Here is an 18,256-nt window from a genome sequence, read left to right as displayed (position 1 = left end):
GCGAATATTTCGGCCCACGTGTAAATTTAAGGGGAACTTTAAACTCATGAGCTTATTTTTGTCGGTCTAGCCTATTAAATGATCTTGCAGAATGTCGTGCTTGCATCTCTCTGCCCTAAATTGCATATCGGTAGATCGGGTCGGAGTTGGGTCCCTAGTTCCGGTTTCTAATTATATGACCTCATATGGATGTCTGCAGGGGGCAGGGAGGTAATCACCTCGACTTTGTTTCGCTTTCGATGATTTTACGAAAGGATCTGAAGTACTGAATAACTTCAATAGGTAGTCAACCTCAAGTTTTGGATATTCTTGCCAAAATGGCCACAAGAGCCAACGTGCAATTTTTACTGGAAGAAAACCCCATTTTATGAGCGTTTTCCTAACGGTATACTACTGACAATGTTCCCAATCTTTGCTTTGACACTATCGAATCCAACCCGCATTTCGTGCAACGCGCGCAGATCTACCCCAGCAACCCGTTCACGTTCCTTTAGGCTGGGCTCTGACAGACTCCAAGCAAGTGAGATATGGAAGCACTCTGAGAAATCCTCGCCGCTCAGACTGCTGCTCTTACCACGGAGGGATACACTGGTCTGCTTCCCTTGTGTCAAGGCGGTTGCATAAAGTGGTGGCTGGCCAAATCGAGCAAGAGTGTCATTTGATAGCTTCAAGAGGCGATTCAGACCATCATGGCTCGGTCTCTGCACGCCCAAGACAAGAAACCAGCGTGTCTTTTCATAGTTAGATGACCAGTATAGAGTATCTGGTTGCACGTCAAATCTAGTTCGAGCATTAGAGAATAGTTAAGAAATTTTCAAGTTGACCACATACGATAAAACATGCGAGTCGTGAATAGCCTTTTGTAGCGCCTCAGTGAACAAGACACGCTGCTCGGTGCGAAGAATCACCGGCCGAGACAGGCTGATATGAAGGGGTAACTGGGCACCGAGATCGCTATGAAGGAGACTGTGCACAGTGGGTGCTTTCTCATCCGGCACATTCCCAGACTTCGAGATGACGTCTGCAAGGAGCGATAGCTCGTCTTTCCCCGGGTACCCTGTCACAGTTAGCTCCTTGTACGAGTCACATGAAACCAAGGTCCAGCACTCACATTCGAGGTAAAGATGTGTTGGCCAGTTTCCTTCCACATGGGGAATTACGCGCGTGCGGCCGCCATGAAGGCTGGGATCATCTTGCACACTCACACGTGTGCTCGAGGCATAGAGGTTGTGGAATGATGCAGGTAGGGGCGGCAGCGATGGCACTGGATTGATGTTATGGCGGGGTTTCTTAGCTGGGGGAGAGAAGATCTAGATTCCGAGTCGGATTCCGAATCAGAATATTGTACTAGAGGCATCTCATCCGATGTGACAGGGGGGTTGTTTTGTTGATGGAGGTCTGGTTTCTCAGATGTGGGGCAAGGTAAAGTCGGGAGCCAATCATCGTTCTCAATTTCATCTATAAATTTATGTTTTATGTTTTGCTTTGATGGTACTTCTCTACTCTTACATCGTGTGTTACTACGTAGGTTACAGGGCTAAGAGGTCTTAGTAGTGTAATCAATAGTCTGGACTTCTGCTACCATTATGTATCTCAGCTGCCTCACCCTTCGAGTGACGGTGCACAAGAAAAGGCCGCCGATCATTACATTAGCACAGTCATGAATGTGATCATAATGGTGGGTTTACGCACCCTACTCCACAAAAAAGAACAATCCTCAATTTAAACATTACTCCTGTGTGATGCAATTGCTGTAGGTACACCAACACGCTGGAAGCGAGAATCCGCAAACCAGCCCAATGCATGATATGCATATTCCCGAGGAAGAATATAACTTGAATTATTACATTGTGCGGATAAAATCACTTGTTCTCCGGTCACATAGGCCGACCGTCAAATCTAGGCAGTATGCCTGGAAGTAAATTCCCAACGCTTTAATACTTCGAACCTCGTAGGACAGAATTTTCTTCCATCCCTGGGCGGCTTACGCTTCCTTGTACAGTACAACGCAAGACACAATCCACGGCTAATCAAATATCTGCCGAGCAAGAATACGGGGAGCGAATGCTTCTAGAATTCTCAGTTTGTGGGATGCAAACTCGGATCTTTCATATCAAGGTGACTGTAACTGCTACCCCTGTTCCACAGAGTGAGGAATATCTCTAAGGTTTGAGCAATCTCTGACCAAATCGGTACTCCATAGATCCACAGCTGGTCACCCGTAACGATAACCCTACTGCAACTTCCGCTGCTAATAGTTGTGGCCACCCAGGCGGTGGTGAATGGGGTGGAACAGGTTACAGCAGATAGGGAGGCGGCTGGGGCGATGGTGGAGGATGGGGTCGTGGTAAATAAGGGAATGCTGTTCCACGCTTGACATCTTGCCTTTTCGTCTGGATCTGCTATCTAATGGTTGAAGTGGAAAGAGCAGATCTGGACTACGGGGCATGGCATGGAAATATACATGTATGGATCGTTAAAGAGTGGAATATTATACTCGCTACAGATATACCCAATTTACTCTTCCACGCTAAAACCAGTAGCAACAGCTTGTTCGATTGTTCCTATTGGCCTAAGAGCGATTTATTTGTCCTACTCCAATACTAGCTCTACCTTCTGTCTAGGGATAATATAGTGATAAACCTCAATTTCCCTTTTCTTCAAGCAACAACTTGCCTATTACGTGGGATTCCTCAGTAGTAAACATACTTCAAACCTATGACAACAACTACACGTAGATGTATGTATGTGCTAATTTTAACCCCCGAAAGATATTAATTCGGTTAACGCTGGTAGCTCTTGGGGTATCACTGTCATTATTAAATGCACTGAAGATCTTCTTGACGCTGTGCAGTGCGACTGAAACCCAATAGAATACACACTACCTACAGTTATCCTCTCCTTGTGGGATTTACATTTTGTTTAATGGAGATAGAGGTTGAGTTACGACGTCTGGTTATTCAACTTCTTCCCCCTCCCCCTCGCGACGGAAAGCAACCAAGGTGGTGCAATGGTAGCACGTCTGCGGGACGTTAATCCTCGTACGGGAAGCCCTTCGGGGGTCGCAGGTATATAGGTTCAAATCCTGGCCTTGGCGGTTGTTCTCCTTTTGTCAGAAAAATGGCGTAATGATATAGTCATTTTGTATAGAATTTGACAAGAGATGTATATACATACTAGAGCCGCTCAACACAGACCGATATTGTACCCCACATCATCATTTTTAGTGAGACAGTATAGACCAATCCGGTGCATTAAATATCAAAAATAAATACCAGGTCATACTCTAATCCCAACGGTTGGACAACATACTTAACTGCAAATGTAATTGATACGTACCACCACCAGACCAACGACCAGGACAAGAATCGGACTTCAGAGACGAAGCACCTCAATTTCTCAAATAGTCTATCACTGTCTAGATATATTTCCTATGTAAAGTTCAAGGAGGACTTTAAATATAAATAAATGCCATTATCCGCCTTTCTTAGGTCATTCGACCTCAACGACTTTCTATCCAAATCTCGTAATAAAACAAATCAATCCAGTCAGCACCAGCCTCTAGTTCTCTGTTCATATAAACCTTCAGCTAACAAGACAGGCGAGCAACAGCTCAAGCTCAGCAAAACAAATATGAAGCCCAGCATTGTTCTCATGATCCTTGGCCTGAGTCTTACCGCTATTGCGGCCCCTACTCCGGGTAACTGTACGCAATCCTTTCCCTTCAAGCTAATAAGAATAATCCCGAACCAAATTGAGTACATGAAGACATTGAAGCTCGTGATGTTAATGCCGACGATGCCAATCCTACTCCTCCAACCCCTCCAACCCCTCCCACACCCCCTAGTGCTCCCCTTATTCCAGCTCCTGGTACCCCTCCAAACACACCCGAAAAAGGCCCTGGAAATTACCCTGTAGCCCCAGCTGCTCCACCAACTCCCCCGACTCCACCCACCCCTCCTTCCCCTCCATCTCCTAACGCCGGTCCGGTCAATGCACCCGGATATCCTTATGTCAATGCTCCACCGACTCCTCCAACTCCTCCCACTCCCCCTACCCCTCCAAGCCCTACTAGTCCTGTGTATGGTCCGGTTTTCGGTTCTGGTAACTACCCAAATGTCCCTGCTACTCCCCCGACTCCGCCCACTCCTCCTACTCCCCCGACTCCGCCCACTCTTCCTACTCCCCCTACCCCTTCTGGGGTCTGAGAAGGTGATGTGGTTGGAAAGTAGCACTAGCTGAGGGCGATACTGCCGGTGCTAATAAGGATAGTGAGGATGGACGCATGGTACTTGATGCTTGGTGCTTTATGTGAGCTGTGATCGAGTCTACACAAATTGCGGACACTCTTTAAGTCATATCGTAGTATAACGAATCAATGATCGAAGTTTCAGTTCTATCTTATAGTCTGCTATAGCCATATATGCATATTTTATTTTATTCTTTTATGGAAAACTCTCGCATTGTGGCTATAGCTTGGTTAATGCATTTGATCTACATACATAGTTGCCCTTGGATTAGTTTCTCTTAGCAATATCGCTTCGTTATTAACGTCAATCCAGGGATCCAACCTTTGTGCTTTCAACACTCCTCGCTATAGAAGCCAGAGCCTTCGGCTATTTCTATTTATCTGCTTGATCTGCCTCCTAGGAAAGGTCGCAGTGTTCAGAAACCATTAAAATTTACTATCTCCCCATGACTAGTTTGGCCCTTCTGCATAATGCCCAATAGCTGTACTTAGTAAGACACCCACCTAGATTGGGGGACAGCATAAAGCACACCAAGCGGTGCAACGACCGGATTAATGGGAATGATCCTGATAGGTCAAGATTAGCTCAGTGTTGCCTGTAACTTGGGATTGAAGGAACATACGAAGTATAAAACCCGAGGCCTCACCCACTCCTCCATATTGTCTGGTTACAAGCCGATTCTGACTTATGTGGAAATTGCCTGCAAGTAAAGATGAAAGTGAATACTCTTCTCATGGAGTTGAGCACTGCTCTTACAGCTGTAACTGCACCTGCTCCTGATTCACAAAGTAGGTGTGATTTCAAATTCTAGAACTAGTAAGGAATATGGAATATTGGCCTAACTATACGACAGAGTTTTGTTGTGTGAAAATCTCACCTGGTTTGGCGGATGATCTGTATAAGATAGCGCCGCTGTGTGAGCATGTTGATTGTTCATTTAAACGCGATACTGAACCAATCAATGCTCCGGATATTGCTATTGTAATTCCACCTTCGCTGCCCGCTCCAACTTGGGAGGGTGGCAATCCTACCCCGGACTGTGCCCCTCCTGTGCTTTGTGGTGTTATATAGTCCCTTCACATGTAATTTTAACATCCTCAATTCCATATTACCTAGTCCCTTATACATGCGATAAATTATGTCATGGCCCGGTAAAAACGGGGGAAAAAAGCATTATTATTGGTTGATCGGAAAGTTACTCTACTATCAATACCAACTACTGTTGGGTGATGGGAAATGGTATTGATTCATTGCCCCACTAAATGAATGTCAAGCTCATCAAAAGTTTCCATTGGCTATATTCTATACATTTGTAGCTATGACTGAGACATCTGGTCTAGATTGTATGTATGTAGGGCAATGAAGAAACCGTACTTAAATAGTAACAAGGAGTAAAAAGCGGTGAAAAGGCAAGATACCCAAAGAAGAAAATTTGGAATTGGCCAAGAGAGAGTGTGTAGATCTAGACCAGGCCAGGGGTATATGCCAAACTAAGTGAGACTGGTGAGCCGCTCCCCCTAGCGGATAAGCTTAATCCATGAACGAGTCATCGCCCGGGAACTCCGGGAATAGATACCCGGCTGCTTTTTTCGATTATTAAGTGAAATGAGTCTTGGCTGGATTGCTAGGATGACGATTGGAAAATAGAAAGAACTAGAAAGAAATATCCATGGATAATATATGTAGAGGCAGTTCAGGTAGGGATGTCGTCATAGGAGTCGATCCGTACGTGGACTGCGTGGAAGTCTCGGATGTGGGATGCAACATGGGCCTTGCATAGGTTTAGTCTTTAATGCATGGTGAATCATGGGATCTATTTTCAAGAATAACTATAGAATTTTCAAATTCACTTCACTTCTTTTTGCTTATGAAGTTGTTGAGTGTGTACAATATAGGATGATATCACCAACTCCATATACTCCGTAGTAGTATCCGTTTACCCATCGGCACTCGGCAGCCTCACAGAACTAGGCCTAACATATTGACCCACATGATTTTTTTTTATTCGAAGCGATAATTGGTACATGTATAGTAACTGAAAAGTTAATGAAATACTAAGCCCACTTTAGAGACTAATGGACCATGTATAGGCCCGAGGATCAATTAAGCGTCGGCCAGTCAAGTAAGTCATCACGTCACGTCCGCGGCTTCCCTTTGATATAAGCTCTTCTCGAGTCACTCGCTTTTCTCCCTTCTACATCTACCCATCTCCATCCATTTTTCTCTTCTTTTCTTACAACCAACATCCTCAGCTGCTGTACGAGCTACCCTGCATCACTCAGCCTCAGCTGTTCTAAATAAAGTACTTCTTACTTATATCACCGGGTAATCCTCGCGGCCTGCGCCGTTCATCACCCTGGATACCTTTTCATCTTACAAAAACCCATCAAACAATCTCGAAATGGCAGTTGACTGCATCTCCATGGCATCAGCCCACCATCCTCATCATCCTTTCAACCAACTCAGTCAAGATCGACACCAAAACGTGGGAACAAGCATGGGCAGCAACAACCCATATGCGCGCTACATTTCACCAGCGCCCTCCTACTCTCGACGGTCGCGTTCTGACTCTGTGAACTCCGCGCCATCAATCTGGTACTCCGGCGCACCCGAACATCATCCGGTGGAGCCGAGACGCAAACGCGAGCACTCTGCTCCTCATCATCGCCGCACCAACAAGTACCCCCGCAACTCCCAGCGTGTGCAACCCGATATCATCGACAGGCTGGACGATGTCACCAATTTCTCCTATCACCACGAGGGTCCGTACGACGCAGCCCGCCCTGAACGAAACCGCTTTGCTCAGTCCAGCCCGCTGGAAGCTGTCAAGGAGTCCAATGCCGAGGCCCTCCGGGCGACTCCCCACCACAAGATCGCCGACGCCCTAAACAGTAACCGCCCACTCGATGGCGTTGCCTTTTATCCTCCTGGAACCATGGATCGCAACGGCCAGGAGTACTCTTACGAGGAAGGCTCGAATATGATGAACGACCTTTCTGGTAACTTCATGCGCCTTCCCGGCACGGTATGACTTGCTTCCTAATAATCTTGTGTCACCAGTACTAACAGTTCCAGAAATTCACCGATGAGGACTTCAAGAACGATCCATTCTACAACCGTCCCCTGGTGAACCCGTTCTCTGAACTACGGAAGAAAATCAGTCTGCGACTCAAGAAACGACGCAACACTCATTAAATAGGTCTCTTCCAACTTCGACTACTTCACGACCCTGACGAAAGACTACTTGATGATTACTACGGATTTGGCGATGGCTGGATAGCCTGGACTCTTTGGGATTCGGAGTTTGGGCTTTGGTTGGGTTTCAATTTTGGGATATGGAACCGGTCATGTGTTATCCTATTTGTATTCGGGAGTTTATGGTTATATTGTTTGAGAGGTTTTGATTAATGATCCGGTATATCGATAAATCATGTACGTACTTTGACAAATGAAAGGCCAAGGCCACTTTCCAATTTTCCCTCGTGTTCGTGTTGGTCAACTTTACTAGTAGTCAACTCAGCCCTTGTACCTTGGTTTTTAATATAATGATTTCACCTTGCACTTGTATACTTGCACTTGTATATATATATGATCCAACTCCATCTATTATTCCTTTTGTCACACACAGTGAGCGTATACTGTAGATTTATCTACAACATAAACACCACCGTATCCACCCCCACTGCCGATCGAGGAATGTCACCTGTTACACAGCGCCGCTCGGCCTCACGCCGTATCCGCCCCCTCGCAGATATGCAGATCACGAGTTCCCCATTCCATCCCCAGACACCGACAATAATGACAGCTTGGGGTTCCGATCTCGAAAATAGCTGCGGAATGGATTCCCTACCTCATCATAGCATCAACATGAGATTAACATGTAATCATATTTTCTACGCAGACCTATTTCCTAACGAGGTAATTATGTACATCTCTGCTCCGCGCATGTACTAAGAAACACATTTGATCGCACTCTCATCACCCCGCAATAATATGCAATAATCTCTATCTCGAAAACTTTGAAACTAACTTTTGCTACGCGTTTTTAATCCTTGGCAATGCAATGCTGAAATATGCTTGCAGGAGATGAGTACTGTTCACATGAGATTGAATTTAATCTTTCAATATATGTACGTCTTTGGGGAGCCCCGCCCCAAAGGCGCTTTGGGATATATACCATGGTGGCTATGGGGCAGGTCGGGCGCAGCGAACGCTTTGGGCATGAAGGTGAGTTGACGTATAGCTGCATGGATTACGAACGAGGTTTATGCGGTGTGATAAATATGCGGGGTTGAATACGTGAGGTATCGAGAAGAAAATTGATCTTTTTTCAGATGGATGAGAGGATATAAATTTAGAAGACTACTTGATAGTAGAATCTAGAAATATCAAGGACATTGAGGAGGGAAGAACTTGTGTGTTGTAGAACTGGAATAAATCGTACAGGTCACGTGACCTCTCAACAAGGGGCAGGATGATTATCTACGAAGTCAACCTGGGGATTTTATATAGGTCCTCTATTTTAGACCATATCTTCTTCGTCTTTTTATAGTGAACCCTGATCTTGTTCGTGTTTTGGATATCCCGTGTTATATGCAAAACTTGGATCAGGCGCACGTGATGGGCTGGACGCATGGCTGCCTGAGGCCTCAATGTCAGGACCAGGTCTTTTCAGCCTTGCGAGGTTCCCTATACATATAGCCATCGCCATCGTTTTGACGACATTTCCTCGTTAGAGTCGCCATGTTGATTCAATTCCACATACTTATTTTAAATCATCACCTGAGCGAGATCCTTAAGACCACCAACCATCCAACAGTGCCCATTATTCATGCGATGGGAACACACGTTAATGGCGCCATCACCTAGACCAGTTCAAGATGTATGTTGATGCACCTTACTCGGGTGGTATCACACTTATTCAATCCGAGTTAAGATCTTTCTATCTTTCTGCAGGTACGAAGTACAGGCAGCAGGATTAACATTGCTCATCGTTTGACACCACGAAATGCATTCACTAAAAGGAACATAATTGATACCAGGGTCCTTGCCCCACCGTGACCCTACCTATTCAATAACCATAGGAGTCACATGCAACTGATAGCTCTTCAAATGGACAGACGCCCGACGCTACGAGTGCATCATGTGCTAGATAGCGGACTCCGCCGGAGCAAAAGGATGGGCAATCAACTCGTCATGCCGATTGTTCCTGACGACGTTACAATCACCTGCAGATCACGCTTGCCAGCAACCAATGCCTACTTCATAGTGGGTCGCGCCCCGACTAGTCATGGTCTCTATTGGCAAAGCTTAGTAGTGCGTTAATATCTTAATATCCGCCCGGAGCGCAGATCGCTCCGACCAGCACAGCACGCCTTGTTAAAAGGCAATTGAAAGACAATGGGATTATAAAAACAGGTCTTCCTGCTCCTCTACTCCAAGTTTGGTTCCCCAGGCTCGCGGAGGATTATCCCACAATGTTGGTTCTGGTACCCCTTATTTCCTTGGTGGCTGCGGTCGCGGCGTTGCAAAACCCGCACCGCAAGGCTGCATCCTTCAGACAGCCTGCGGATGGTCTGCGCAAAAGAGAGGTCTCTGCTTCCCCGTCTGAGCATAAATACCTCAATGAGAAAACACAAAGTAAGTGCGGAACTTTGTGTTGGTAGAATCCAAGACCGTCAACTTACAATTCACTTCTTCTAGAATTCCAAGTGAACGGAACTCACTTCCCTCAAGTCCCCTTTGACATCGGCGAAAGCTATGCCGGACTTTTGGAGAATACGCCCCATGGAAAATCGAGCTTGTTCTTCTGGTTCTTCCCATCTACCAACCCAGCTGCGGAAAAGGAGGTACGTTGATTCCAATCCGTCGCATAATTTCATCTAATTTCCTCCAAGATTACCATCTGGCTGAATGGAGGCCCCGGATGCAGCTCACTCGACGGTCTGCTACAAGAGAACGGTCCGTTCCTGTGGCAATCTGGAGTCTACGAGCCTGTGCGCAACCCGTACTCATGGACCAAATTGACAAATCTGGTCTACATCGACCAGCCCGCCACCACTGGCTTTTCCCCCGGACCAGCCAACGTTACAAATGAACACGAAGTCTCCGATCAATTCAACGACTTCTGGGAGCGCTTCATTGAAACCTTCAGCATGGAGGGCTACAAGATTTATCTCACCGGAGAGAGTTATGCTGGCCAATACATTCCGTATCTTGCAGATGGGATGTTGAAGCGCAAGGACACCAAGAGTTTCAATCTCAAGGGTATCCAGATTAACGACCCCTCCATTAACGATGATTCCGTTATGATCTATGGTCAGTTATTGCTCTACCGATAAAGAATATCCACATACTAACCAAGACCAATAGCCCCTGCCGTTGCAGCGCTAAACCACTACTCCTCCGTCTTCGCCCTAAACGAAACCTTCACCAAGGAAATCAACCACCGCGCCGACAAATGCGGCTACACCAAATTCCTAAACGAAGCTTTAACTTACCCTCCACCAAAGCATTTCCCAAGAGCACCCGACCCATACGAGCCGGGCTGCGACGTCTGGGACGAAATCGTAAAAGCAGCAACCTACATCAATCCCTGCTTCAACATCTACCACCTAACAGACTTCTGTCCCTTCCTCTGGGACGTAATGGGTTTCCCCTCGCTAGCCGCAGGACCAAACAACTACTTCAACAGCTCCGCCGTCCAAAAAGCCCTCAACGTCCCACCCACAAACTACGAAGTGTGCGGCGGAGATCTCTTCCCCGACGGCGATCTTTCACTCCCCAGTGCCCTCGGCCCACTTCCCAGTGTCATCGAGGCGACAAATAACGTCCTCATCGGCCATGGCTGGCTCGATTACTTGCTCTTCGCCAATGGAACTCTCGCTACAATTCAGAATATGACTTGGAATGGTGCGCAGGGATTCCAGAAGCCGCCTACCGCACCCCTGTACGTGCCGTATACGGCTGCGCTCGATCGTCTGGCTAATGGGGAGACTTCGACCCCCTGGAATGCCGATTCCGGTGCTGGTATCCTTGGAACCGCGCATACTGAGCGTGGTCTTACGTTCAGCTCGGTTTATAATTCTGGTCATGAGATCCCCCAGTACGCTCCCGGTGCGGGTTATCGGCAGTTGGAGTTCTTGCTTGGGAGGGTTAAGAATCTTCAGGATAAGGGGCCTTTTACGGGGTTGTAAATATCAGCTTGGGGGTTTGATTCCCTGTAGCTTAATGTAAACCAATTGGGTTTTTTGTATCGGTGTGAAATAGGAGAGGCTCGTGGGTTATATTCGATATGATAGCATATATATGTACATAACATTACTGATCACCAGTGCAGCCCTGTAAGCCACGTTGTAGCGTGGTTTCGGGAGTAGTAAGGTCACACCACTTAGATGAAAGATGAGAACAGACAAAAAGTCACAATCTAAGACAAGGAACTCGGTCTTTAAACCATAAGCAGTAATTTCCTCTGGAACACCAACGGATATCCCCCAAAACACTTCCCAAGCCTTGAATATAACTGGTAGTGGACTCTCGGCTGGATTGTGCGGTGTCTGGCGCAGGTTGTACAGGGATATAAGGGGCTTGTAGAACAGAAAGCCATAGAAGTGAAGTTGGCAAGCAGGCTCCGTTATCGTCCGAGTCAAGTAACGACCAGGACATCCGGTCGGGATGCACTACTCTTGTCCATTTCTTCTCCATTGCCGTACTACCCCCTACTCTTTCGTGGCCAATAGGGAGGCCTCCGATGAGGGGCGCGAGACTATATATTGTTAGCGTGTGACTTTTTTTCATTCTGTTATAGGAACGGGAGATAATCTTACTACCTGTCTGCCATTTTGTGAATTCGGATGAGTCGCGGGTATCAGACTGCAATTCAAGATGGAGACATATCTTAGATACTAGACAATAATCTAACCATCTGCAGCTTCGTGGGGATCGAATCCGTCCAGTAGATACAGTGTCCGTGTAGTCCCCTCCTCAGGGATGAGACTTCTTGGGTATGCTGGTATTTCCCGAAATTTATCGCCATTTCCAGGTACGGAAGAGGAACAGAGCTCTCATGTATGTGGTTCGGTAGTATCCGAAGAACGATGCGGAATGATGTGAAGGTCGTCCTTTGCTGCTTACGATGGCTGACGACGGATACGCTCCAGTAGAACTTCCCAGCGGAATGATTTCGCATCCGAGCGACGGCCCATCACACCGGAAGCAAGGCTAGGGCGAGACCAATCACGATGGAACTGAAAATGCAGCTAGGGGTGGTATAAGTGATTGGATTAGAGGATAGAGAGAGGGATATAAGACCATACATACCCGAGCTAAGCAGTGGTAATGGCCGTGCTTGCGACCAAGGAAGAGTAGTGCAAGGCAAGATTCCTAGTGCTAGATCGGACGTGTCCGTGAGTCGAAGTTGTTGCAAGTGAGTCTGTGCCCCACAACTCGATGTGGTAACCGCGTATTTCATAAAATTGATCAGTGGGTTGGCGGAAGTGCCGTCGAAATCCGTTATGAGGAATGAGACATGGTTGAGAGGTTTGTTGGCCTCGATTTAGCCATGTTTTGGTCGGGAGTTCCAGTGTTTCTTGTCTTTGTGATGCGTATAGGACTGCCTCATTACCGACACTTCTTTGTGCTTTTTGTGTGGGGCCCTGTCTTTGTTAAGCTTCCAAGGCTTGATGGTCTGATTTTCTAAGTCGGCATCTCCTCTGAGGGGTTGGGAGGCCGTGTTGTGTTTAGGGAGTCTGGATCTTTGGGTCGACTTTCGCCATAACAATGAGATCAGAGGAGTCCCAACGGGTGGAATGTCCGAGGTCGTTCAGGTCTTAGCTTTGTCGGTCGAGATTCACGATCCTGAAAAAAAAACATCATTAGGAAGAGTCTGGAGTAAGACTGGCGGTCGTCACGTATTGATTGTATCGTACAGGGTTTCGAAACGCGTCTCGGCAATGAATTTGATGGGAAGTGACATGGCTGTACTGGCTAGCCATTATGTACCTCAAAATCCATGGAGATTCAAAAGATCAGAAAAAGTATGTGGGAAAAGCGAGAATATTGTTTCGAGAATGGTAGCCAAGGGGCCTTGAATAAGAGTCAGCATTTGGGGTCTTAGCTTGAATGCATCGACGATATTCGCTCTTGTCGCACAATCGAATTCGAGGCATCGCAAATATCTTTGTAGATATCCTAAGGATCAGCTCCCGTAAGGTGTCCTTTGAATGTCCTTCGCGAGCTCTTTGGTTGGAAATCCCCTGTCGAGCCCCGGGTATGCCCCAGACTCTATTGATAAATCCTAAATTAGCGCTTCGATGGTCCCAATATGAGCCGGGGCTAATGGATAGAACATACCTGGCTCTGTCGCGTTATACTTAGTCAGAAAGGCCACACTCTCTGTGAGGAGGAATTCGCTCGATTTTAGATGGCTCTGTACGCTATTAGCGCGATCCAAATGTCTTTTTGTAGGAATGATATGCTCACTGTTGCCCTCTTTCTCTTCGGGGCAATGATGCCAATAGAAGTCCCAGATGCCTCTGGCTGGTTCGACCTTTAGGCAAGCGATGGGCCAGACAAGCGATGCCCAAGGGACTATGGTCTGGAGGTTCAAACGTCTATCTTCCTCCAGCCTGCCAGCGACGATGTGTCGACGAAGACATTAAAGAATATCATGAGCCAGGCAGGAGCAGCATGAAGGAAAGAGATGGTTAAGAGATGGTATAGGGGCTGTGGACGGAGTCACAGTGGGTTTATAAAGGAGAAGATTCCCCTCACGTGAATGCAAAAACAATGAGCAGCTTGCCGAGTCGCACTTTCCTTGGCCTTCCTCTGCACCTTCCCTACTTTACCTATTTTTATATTGTGAACAACAAATCATCGCCAGTTAATATGAATGTATTTAGGGAATATGAAGATATATAGGGATCCACCAAGAATAAAAATGGAAACGAGCCCAGTAATGACTCTGTTAAGTATTGGTGTTTGAAGAAGCAATGTGTGTATAACGTCATTGAGGGCAGATTTTAGATCTGCGGCCGTTGGCCATTTTTATATTCGTTAACGTCAAACAATTGTCAGTCTAGCTAATAAATGAGCTTGTTTGATTTTAACACCTTAGTAAGGTCTCTTTATTAGTTGAATTACAATTAAATGTATAGAAAAGTGAAATATCATAACATATAATATATTCCCAATTAATCCATTAATTATCTCATATATTCCAATCCTGCTCTATCTAGCAGCGATATTCCTCCTCTCGCATTGACCACAATTAATACGCCATCGTATATTTCGAAACATTCCCTCAAAACCAGAGGGTGTTGTTTCTTCATTCGACAATTGACATCTTAGTTCTTCTTGGCAGCAGCAGTAGCCAAGCTGGTGCTGCTAGCAACACCGGTAGAGGAGGGAGTAGCAGCCAAGGGGCCAATCTTCCAGGCGCCGCAAGGGCTAGTAGGGGCAGTGAGGCATCCACCGAGGTACTCGCCAAGGCTACCAGTCTGGTTGCGAGTGGACAAGATCTGGGCAGGGCCGTAGGCAGCCACAAGGGAAGTAGAGTTTGCGGCAAAGTAGGTCGAGTTGACGCGGCTACCGATCAAGGCAGAGTGGGCGCTGTGCTCAGCAGCCAGACGAGCCAAGAGGAAAGAGACCTCGGGGGACTCGGAGTAGCCGGCGAGACCGATGAAGGCACCAGTGACGGTATCCTCGAAGCGGTAGGCCCACTGTGCCCAGGTCTGGGTGCTGCTGACCTCGGGGTAGGTGTAGTCGCAGGTGAGCTTGGAGAAGCCGGGGGCCTTGGCGCCGACCTTCTCGATGGCGGCGCTGGATAGAGTGTTGTCCTTCTCGAGACCGAAGAGGACTCTCTGGTACGCTAGGAGAGTGGCGTTGTTGGAGTTTCCGAAGGTGCTATTCACAGTAGTGTTGTAGAAGCCGCCGATGAAGTCGGAGACACCCAGGGCGAATTGGAGGACCTTGGCATCAGAAGATGAGGGCGAGCAGGTTGAGGCTGAGCTTGCTGCGGAGGTAGTGGTGGCGGCGGAGGTGGCAGTGACTCCGGCTAGGAGGAGGCTGGGGATGTTGAAACGCATAGCTCTTGGATTATCTCGGAAGAGTTATCGTGTAGGAGAGTTGAGGGAGATTGTGTTAAGATACAGAAGAAATGCTACGGCTACAGGTAGTTAAATACCTTTGAAACCCATAGAACCGCGCAATCTTTCAAGTCATCTCGAGTCATCATCATCCCAGCGACGCATGCGGTAGGCTTCGAGTACGTTATACTAAGTAGACTTTCTAAATAACCGGTAGTCTCCTCTACATTGGCGTCATGGACCACAGTATAAACCTTTGAGCGTGGGGTGTCGTGGAATCGACATTAGCATGTTCTCTTGGAATGACGTCGACCACTTGACCACTCCAAGTTTGAGGCGACTAAACTTGATATAAAACTCTGTCGAGCTTCAAGGTTCGAAGATTCAAGATTCTTGCTAGGTGGGTTCCGGATCTTCGGGAGACCCGGTGTACCCCGATGACTTGGATCATGGCGTCGTGGATGTGAAAACTTTATTAAATGTTGCATAGTAATTAGATTGTTACAATATTACATGTACTTTCTAGGAGCTTCTTTTACAAAATACTACTACTCATTGTCCATGATTATTTGAAGGAAATGTGAAAGTGGTGATGGTGGCCAGTAGACAGAATAATATATCTCGGCGCAGTCGGATGCTGGCGGATCATTGATGCAAATATCAAATTTAACTTTTAAGCAAAGCATGGAATTTTTATGAATCTCGCTATGACTAAATCAGATTGAGCATAATTTAAAAGTGATTTTAAATATAAAGAGGCTGCTCAAAGGCTCAAAGGGAACAGAAAGAATCGGTAGACCGTGAAGTATATCAATTTGTATAAGTAGCCTATGTAGCGATCCTAACCCTCCTTTGTCCCACCAAAAAAGCAGACGTTAATCATCAGCATAAATGTGCAACAACACTCGCCTATATACATTTCATATAATGCGCGACTATACATACTCCGCTAAACAAGCAACTGAGCCCCGTACACAAGATAATAAGCCCATATCCACTACCATACCCCGCCACCGCAGAATCCGTCAATGGACCAAGTATAGCCTCACTTAAGGGACCGCTAACGACGTTGCCAACTCCACGTCCAAAGGCAATAACCCCGAAGATGATAGTTGCGTCGGCAGACGGATCGACTCGTCGGACCTCGTGAGTGACTCCCGCCCACGTCGCGGAGTAACATCCTGCGAATAATCCGTACGCGACAGAAAAGACAAGCAACGTGGGTAAGCTTGTTGAGAATCCCCAGAGGAAAAACACAGACAGTGTACTACCGACTGTTGAGATGGTAATGCAGGTGATAGCATGGTATCGATCTGTCAGATGGCCCATGGTAACGCTACCGAAAACTGACGCCAGATTCAACAGCGTGACGGACAACGAGGAGAGGAAATCCGTAGCGCCAATGCTGCGGGCATAGCTCGGCAAATAAATGCCGGGCAAGAAGAACCCCAGCGCTTCTATAATGTTGCCGAGTTGATAGAAGCAAAATATCCTGGTTGTAAGGAAGTGGAAGTTCAGACGCTGATAGTCGACTGTCCTTCTAACCGGGAGACGTGGTCGGTGGAAGTATATGAATGGCGCAGCAAGAAGGAATACTACCACGGAGATGACCCTGAGAGTAGTTTCGAATCCGTACCGACCCAATAGCTTCTCGAGGCCAATTGGGAATATTATCCCGGATACCCCTGATCCAGCCCAGGTTATGCCGAACGCGAGTCCTCGTCGGTTGACGAACCACTCGTCCATGTATAAGATGGATGGACTGTATGCAATACAACCGCCGATTCCGAAGCCGACTCCTTGGGAGAGCACGAGGTGGGTGACATTGGTGGAAAATGAACCCAAGGCCAGGGAAAGACACATCATGGTCAGTCCTACTGATGAGAACCAGCGGCCCCATTGAGGAAGGAGGATCATAGCAATAATGACCAGCGGACAGCTCAGATAGGATATTCCCTGTGGATGGTGTTAGAAAGAAATAGACCGTTGGAAGCGAATTCGGTGTTCTCACTGTAGCACATGTTCCGATAACAGCTACCATGCTAGAGTCCTGGAAAGCCTCATGGTCGTGATAGTATTTCTGGAAGACCCCGAATGAAAAAGCAAATCCTGCTCATAGTTAGTAGACTATAATCTTGTAGTCACAGGAGCAGACTCACCCCATATCAAAGCCTCGATCATAACACAAGCTGCCAGAAACATCCATGCTTGGAATCCACCGTCGATGGGTGCTAATTTCGGTCCATCATCGGCAGACGATTCATCGAACTTTTCGGGGCACAAGCGTATCTGGGCCTCACTGCGAGGTAGTGAGTCACTGCAAGAAGGTGGTCTTCTGTCCATTTTGGTGATGTTGAATTCAAGTGGTCAGACTAGAGAGAGACGTTAGAGACAAAAAAGCAAGTCCTAACGGTAAATGTGCCCATTTTAACTGCATCTATATTAAGCAATAAGGTCACATTGTTTCATCAAGGAGGTCTAGCGTTCGAAGGGATGGGAGGAACTCTTGGTGGAGATCAGGCGGGTGTTGGAAGGAATTTCCCTACGTAGACATTAAGGCTGGCATGCAACCTCAACGGCCGAGCGGCATATTATACACTTGTGTATCTACTTCAAACATGGGAGGTAGCTCAAGAGTAACCATATCGTCGATTTCGCAATCAGGCTGGGAACCTGATGTTTCCGATCTAACATATATGTAAATTCATAAGAGCACTTGTGACAAATGTGATGTGCTGGGGTATAATCTTGAGCCCCTGCGTTGAAGCTTCAAAGAAAACAACGTTTCTAAAAGGCCGAAACTGACGTGCTTTGCGTGGGGAATAGAGAGCTCTCCCGGCCTGCGACGGAGGATTGTAGCCTAAATAACGGCTAGGGACGGATGTTTGAAGGGATTGGAATGTGCAGTATGATCATCGCCAA

General features: G+C 47.0%; 5 protein-coding genes across 5 annotated transcripts; 3 read left to right on the top strand and 2 right to left on the bottom strand.

The window, feature by feature from the left end:
- Positions 1-365: 365 nt before the first annotated feature.
- On the bottom strand, positions 366-2,380 carry N7455_008708 (HVSL domain-containing protein; the record flags this gene model as incomplete). Its single annotated transcript, XM_040957859.2, has 4 exons — positions 366-780; positions 832-1,057; positions 1,112-1,294; positions 2,302-2,380. 4 exons carry the CDS (start codon positions 2,378-2,380, stop codon positions 366-368), a joined length of 903 nt encoding a protein of 300 aa, XP_040811680.2.
- A 1,253-nt stretch (positions 2,381-3,633) lies between these two features.
- Positions 3,634-4,208, top strand: N7455_008707 (uncharacterized protein; the record flags this gene model as incomplete). The annotated part of the gene is made up of 2 exons (XM_065605946.1): positions 3,634-3,706; positions 3,769-4,208. 2 exons carry the CDS (start codon positions 3,634-3,636, stop codon positions 4,206-4,208), a joined length of 513 nt encoding a protein of 170 aa, XP_065460895.1.
- A 2,369-nt stretch (positions 4,209-6,577) lies between these two features.
- N7455_008706 (uncharacterized protein) lies at positions 6,578-7,716 on the top strand. The gene is made up of 2 exons (XM_040957870.2): positions 6,578-7,275; positions 7,326-7,716. The coding sequence occupies exons 1-2, from the start codon at positions 6,652-6,654 to the stop codon at positions 7,443-7,445; spliced, it is 744 nt and encodes a 247-aa protein (XP_040811672.2). The 5' UTR covers positions 6,578-6,651; the 3' UTR covers positions 7,446-7,716.
- Positions 7,717-9,727: 2,011 nt separating this feature from the next.
- Positions 9,728-11,459, top strand: cpdS (uncharacterized protein; the record flags this gene model as incomplete). The annotated part of the gene is made up of 4 exons (XM_040957906.2): positions 9,728-9,890; positions 9,954-10,099; positions 10,148-10,568; positions 10,623-11,459. 4 exons carry the CDS (start codon positions 9,728-9,730, stop codon positions 11,444-11,446), a joined length of 1,554 nt encoding a protein of 517 aa, XP_040811619.2. The 3' UTR covers positions 11,447-11,459.
- Positions 11,460-14,593: 3,134 nt separating this feature from the next.
- N7455_008704 (uncharacterized protein) lies at positions 14,594-17,677 on the bottom strand (the record flags this gene model as incomplete). The annotated part of the gene is made up of 4 exons (XM_065605945.1): positions 14,594-15,314; positions 16,341-17,290; positions 17,346-17,443; positions 17,494-17,677. The coding sequence occupies 4 exons, from the start codon at positions 17,675-17,677 to the stop codon at positions 14,594-14,596; spliced, it is 1,953 nt and encodes a 650-aa protein (XP_065460894.1).
- Between the last annotated feature and the right edge of the window lie 579 nt (positions 17,678-18,256).

Source organism: Penicillium solitum (assembly GCF_028829755.1).
Source record: "Penicillium solitum strain IBT 25940 chromosome Unknown utg000005l_segment0_segment0, whole genome shotgun sequence".
In the NCBI taxonomy this organism is placed as follows: domain Eukaryota; kingdom Fungi; phylum Ascomycota; class Eurotiomycetes; order Eurotiales; family Aspergillaceae; genus Penicillium; species Penicillium solitum.
This window is presented reverse-complemented; position numbering and strand designations above follow the sequence as displayed.